Source organism: Physeter macrocephalus, chromosome 1, assembly GCF_002837175.3.
Source record: "Physeter macrocephalus isolate SW-GA chromosome 1, ASM283717v5, whole genome shotgun sequence".
Classification (NCBI taxonomy): Eukaryota; Metazoa; Chordata; class Mammalia; order Artiodactyla; family Physeteridae; genus Physeter; species Physeter macrocephalus.
The window spans coordinates 126,468,444-126,474,443 of NC_041214.2; the positions used below are offsets into that span (position 1 = coordinate 126,468,444).

At 33.6% G+C, this 6,000-nt stretch overlaps 1 protein-coding gene across 1 annotated transcript in view; it reads left to right on the forward strand.

Moving 5' to 3' along the window:
* GBE1 (1,4-alpha-glucan branching enzyme 1) overlaps window positions 1-6,000 on the forward strand; it is a 305,486-nt gene that overhangs the window by 149,316 nt on the left and 150,170 nt on the right. Inside the window, exons 4-6 of the mRNA XM_055086124.1 lie at window positions 521-646; window positions 1,541-1,676; window positions 3,959-4,049. Coding sequence (XP_054942099.1) covers window positions 521-646; window positions 1,541-1,676; window positions 3,959-4,049 — 353 coding nt within the window. The remainder of the gene's footprint in view (window positions 1-520; window positions 647-1,540; window positions 1,677-3,958; window positions 4,050-6,000) is intronic.

Consider the following 6,000-nt stretch of genomic DNA (forward strand, 5'->3'; position numbering starts at 1 on the left):
TAGAAGAAATTGAGAAGTGGAAAATGTTTGTAGGGTAGTGTGTGTGTTTGTGTGTATAATACAATTATTAGTCAAAACCCATGTTATCATTAATTGCTATGAAAAGGAAAAGGAAAAGATGGTGATATAACTCATCACTTTTTAAAAAATATAGTGGGATCAGTTCCTTCTGTTGATTGATTTATTGACAGTAGCTTCCAATAATATTCATGTCTTTTTCCTATTTACTGTATGCTTACTTTAATTAACTACTATAATGGTTGGTTGGCAATGATGAAAATTGCCAGAGAATCATAAAATATTCAAGCTGGAAATGACTTTAGGGATCATATACCATGGCAGATGAGGAGAGCAAGGTCCACAGAATTTAAACATCCTTAAGGTCACACATCTGGAAGGCAGTTTCGGTTCTTAAGATCATTCCTCCTTTTCTTACTTGTCACAGTGCTCATAGAGTATCATGCGTTATCTTAGAGTTTTGAAAGTATTTTAAGGCAATAATATCTTGTTCTCTTTTTAGGTTATTATTAGGAGTAAAAGTGGAGAGATCTTGTATCGTATTTCACCGTGGGCAAAGTATGTGACTCGTGATGGTGATAATGTGAATTATGATTGGATACACTGGGATCCAGAACACCCATATAAAGTGAGAACAACAACTCTTTAAATAAATGCATGTTCCAGTATTTCTAGGAAAATTAATTTTTACTTTTATAACTTTTATTGTAATGTTCAACTTCTCTCTTCACCACCGGTTTAATATTTTACATCATAGTGTACTCGTTTGCTATATATATACATATATATGTATATATATATACATATATATGTATATATATATACATATATATGTATATATATATGAGTCTATCATCTGTAGCCAATAAAATATAAAAGTGAGTTTTTGTTTTATCGTGTGTTTCTGAAGTTGTGGGTGGGGGAAGAACACTAAATCTCTATGTACTGACCTATAAGGGATACTGATTTTAAAAAAATTTAACTACAATTTCTGATTAATCGAAGACTCTCCAGTGGTGTAATATTTCTCACTGTCATGGGCTTGAAGCAGGATCAATGTCCTTAGGAACAACGAATATTCAAGACGTCTCATGAATGTATTAATTAGGGTAATTTTTAAGGCTGTCTTATTGATAAGAGTTATAGGTATCTTGGAGCTCACTTTTCTGTCCTTTAAGTTATTGAAACTTGTTGATAAATGCTTTGCATTTAATAATTATGTATGCAGTTCACAGTTCTTATGTTTTCTCTAAGGCTTAGGCTCAGAATACATCTTCACTCAGTGATAAGGCATAAGCCATCGCATGACTACTCTTTTCAAATAGATCTATTACCATGATCCTAAAAAGGATTTTTTTTTCCAAAAGAAAGTTTAATGGAGGCAGCCAGTGCCTTTTATACGTGAAAGTAGTTTCAAAGTGTTTGACTGAGTTAATTCGTCATTTCATTTAACATGCTTAATCTGTTAGTGTCATACCTGCATTTTTAGTTTAATTCTATATGTAATTTTAATATTCTGTAGTTTAAGCATTCCAAACCAAAGAAGCCAAGAGGTCTACGAATTTATGAATCTCATGTGGGAATTTCTTCCTATGAAGGAAAAATAGCTTCTTATAAACATTTTACATGCAATGTAGTACCAAGAATCAAAGACCTTGGTAAGTAATAACTGTGATTTTTATTCAGATAAAATTTTAATGAGTCTGTTCTCTTATTAGAGAAGCTAATTACAAGTGTCTCTTTTTTTGTGTTAAGAGATTAAATATGTAATAGAAATGCATGTTATTTTAGGCTTCTCAAATTGCCCTGTAATAGTGATAGCATAGAAAAGAGAAATGGAATAAGATAGAACATAAGAATTCAAGATATTATTCCAATTTCAATTTTAATTTTAATGTGAAATGATGGCTTCCAAAATTATAGATAAATACGTAAGCATAATTACTTTTCTATAGGAGAGAATTTTTTTCAATTTAAGTGGTCATTGGTTATAACCTGTTCATTTTAGTCTGTTAGGGAAAAAAATCTTACATTTGTAAGGTGACTAGAACTCATTTTGTTTCAGAGTCATTGTATGTATAGCTCCTGTCTGGATGACTTATTAGACAGATATTTGTGGTGCATCTTTCTGTGTGAGTCACATTGGTCTACGTGTTTGTATATTGGACTCTAATGACACAAACCCTGTCTTCATGGGAACAAGCAGGAGAGTGAATAGTGTACGGCTGAATTATTGATTCAGAATGCTTTAGATCTGTTATTTTCTTTTTATAGGTAATGCTTTTTATCATTTCTCAGCATATCAGCACCTGCTCCAGTGGCTAGGCAGGAAGATAAACTACATTTAATTAGTCTGCTTCTGGTAGGCAGTCCACATTTTGGCTAGAGGAAAAGTTTCTCATGGTTGAAATTTTTAGTTATATAGGGATCTTGATTACCTGAGATGGTGAGGTCAGGTTCCAGAAACCAAAATTAATTAAATGTTTGGATAATTTAATATAAATTATATTTAATAAATATTATATTAAGGTTGTTGTACTTGAGATGGCCTCTCATTTCATACTGTAATAAATTGTTTATGACCTGGATCTTGCAGAAGTTTCAGCAGAACAAGGATTTTCTTATTCATCTTTGTGTTTGAATTACCTAGCCCAGTACTCTGACCATAAGTGAGTTTAGGAATGGTTAATGACATAAAATGAATAATAAAAGCTATAAATTGTTACTTGGTCAGAAGAATAATATTGAATACATAATAGAGAAATAAACTACAAACTCTGTATTTTGTGACTAAGTATTATACTTGATTTATATTATTGAGCAGTAGGGCAGTAGTTTATATACATATTTCTACCAGGCCTGATAGAGTTAATTTGTTTCTTTTTTTAACAATAAAGCCAACAGTAATAACTTTTCAACAGATTCTGAATCATGGAGTTTATGTTATCCTTTAAACTTACGAATCCTCAGTTCTGAACGTGAATTCGTAACTGTTCCAATATTAATTATGTACTAAAATATGTGCACAAGAAGTTATATTGACATGAATTAGACTTTGAGAACAGAATAGGAATATTTTCTTTGCATGTTGCAGAAGGCAATTAAATCATATTTGAAAATTTTACCATATTTTACTTTGAAGAAAATGATTTTTTTAGTTTTTTAAAAGACCAAAGTTTCTTCTACTCTGATTATTTGCTTACATTACAAACACATTAATAAATATATTTGTGTTAAGGATTTTTAAAAATACATAGCCTATCTTTTTGAGTCAGTTCATTTGAGTCAATTCATTTAGTGTTAAAGCAAAACATTTTCAGATAGAGAAAGGATGTATGTGTGTGTGTGTGTGTTTGTGTGTGTGTGTGTGCGCGTGCGCACACACACGTGCCCATGGATGACTGTGGAGTAATTTTATAGGTCCTAGAAACAGTGGAAGATGGAATCATTAATGCTGGCTTTATAAAAGCTACCTTGTAGAAAAATGGATTCAGTGGTATGGTATATCTTATGATAGAAGAAAGAGAAATATAAAGAAAAAGGTGAAATAAAAAGTACATGGCCTGCAATCAGTTACTTTTATTTGGCTTTCACAGTCTTCGATATGAATATTACAAGTGCAACTGAAGTTTAGCATATGCAGATTGCCATCTTTAATATTCTAAAGCTAAATTAAGAGTATATTTGCATATCATTTATTACTTATTAAAATGAAGACATTTCAAATAGCTAGACTATAACCCTCAAGAACTAACTGTCTGATTTTGTGTTAGAAGGTCAGATAAGCAAAGATGTTAAAGTAGTAGAACTTTTCAAAATGACCAAATCTAGATTATATGTAAAATTTAATGCCTTTGAACAGGGTGCTGTGTTTATATATTGTTTTCATTACTTTTTAAAAATGTGGCTTTTAATCTCTATTTGACCTTTGCTTATACAGGATACAATTGCATTCAGTTGATGGCGATCATGGAACATGCTTACTATGCCAGTTTTGGTTACCAAATTACAAGCTTCTTTGCAGCTTCAAGGTAAAATGAAAGAAATTATATCCATTCTTGTTTGAACAAAACATTTAAAAACTGAAATGAATTTCTATATTTTGTGTGATGTCTTATAACCTATTTTAGGGTTAACAGAGGTAATAGAAGCTGAGCATTTTCTTTTATTAAGATCATAGACTCTCTTCTCATCAAGCCTTAGAGACTGGCCTGATTTAACATTGCTTTTCACAAAATGATTTCTGGTACAGAATATCCAGTTAGCCTGGTGAAATTGTCATATGTTTGGAGGCCTAAGCTTCAGTCAGAAGATCCTGACTTATGGAAGCCATTATTGCTAGAGCTCATATCCTTTTCTGGAAAGAGATTGACTTATATAGGAAGGTAACTGAGGAGGCCCTTGGTGGGATATTTACTACCCATGGAAGGACTGTCCTTCTTCCCAGGGTGAAATCCAAGGAATATTGCTCTCTGGGCAGAAAGACATCAAGGGGTCCTATGCAGAGAGGTACTGACCCAAATAACCACAGGTTGAACAAGTCCAACATTGTCTCTGCCACATGGAGCTTACAGTGTGGTGGCATACAGACATAAATCCAATAATCATACATATTATGATTTCCACAATGGCAGATTTCTCCGACAGCATGGGATCAGGGGTCTAATCAGTTTAGATTAGATCTGAACTGATGTTACAACTGAGATCTAAAACATGATTAAGAGATAAACAGTTTTCAAATCTAAAAAAAAAAAAAAAAAAAAAAAAAAAAGAGCTACCTGGGGGGAGGAGTGAAATGGGAGTAGGTAGATAGCATTCCAGACATACAGAAAAGATACTGGTCCCTTCACCTGTTTCTCTTCATAGGACTTCTCCTTGAACGAGTTATCTGTCCTTGTTGTCTCTAATTCCTCCACTCCTCTTCTTTGTTGAACTCATTCCAAGTACGCATTCCACCACTTAGCTGAAACTGCTGCTGTCTAGGATACTGTTGCCCTCTGCATTGTTAAGTCAGTCATCAGTTCTTAGCTTACTTGTCAGTAGCATTTGGCACAATTGATTACTCCTACCTTCCTGCAACTTTTTTCTTCTCTTGGCTTTCAGAATATTAAGCTTTCCTATTGTTTTTCTCACATGTTTTGTTGCTTCTTCTTTACTTCGTTTGCTCTTTCTGACCACAAAAGATGGGCCCTCCCAGTGCTCAGCCCTTGGCTCCATTCCCTTCTGTATCTATATGAAGGACCTTTAAGGTCTCATCCATTCTGATGACTCAAATACACTTTATTTTATTTCATTTTATTTTTTTATACAGCAGATTCTTATTAGTTATCCACTTTATATATATTAGTGTATATATGTCAATCCCAATCGCCCAATTAATCACACCACCCTGCTGGCTGCTTTCCCTCCTTGGTGTTCATACGTTTGTTCTCTACATCTGTGTCTCAATTTCTGCCCTGAAAACCAGTTCATCTGTACCATTTTTCTAGGTCCCACATGTGTGCGTTAATATACGATATTTGTTTTTCTCTTTCTGACTTACTTCACTCTGTATGACAGTTTCTAGATTCATCCACATCTCTACAAATGACCCAACTTCGTTCCTTTTTATGGCTGAGTAATATTCCACTGTATATATGTACCACATCTTCTTTATCCATTCGTCTGTTGCTGTGCATTTAGGTTGATTCCATGACCTGGCTATTGTAAAGGGTGCTGCAGTGAACATTGGGGTGCATGTGTCTTTTTGAATTATGGTTTTCTCTGGATATATGCCCAGTAGTGGGATTGCTGGGTCATATGGTAATTCTATTTTTTGTTTTTTAAGGAACCTCCATACTGTTCTCCATAGTGGCTGTATCAATTTACATTCCCACCAACAGTGCAAGAGGGTTCCCTTTTCTCCACACCCTCTCTAGCATTTGTTGTTTGTAGATTTTCTGATGATGCCCATTCTAACGGGTGTGAGGTGATACCTCATTG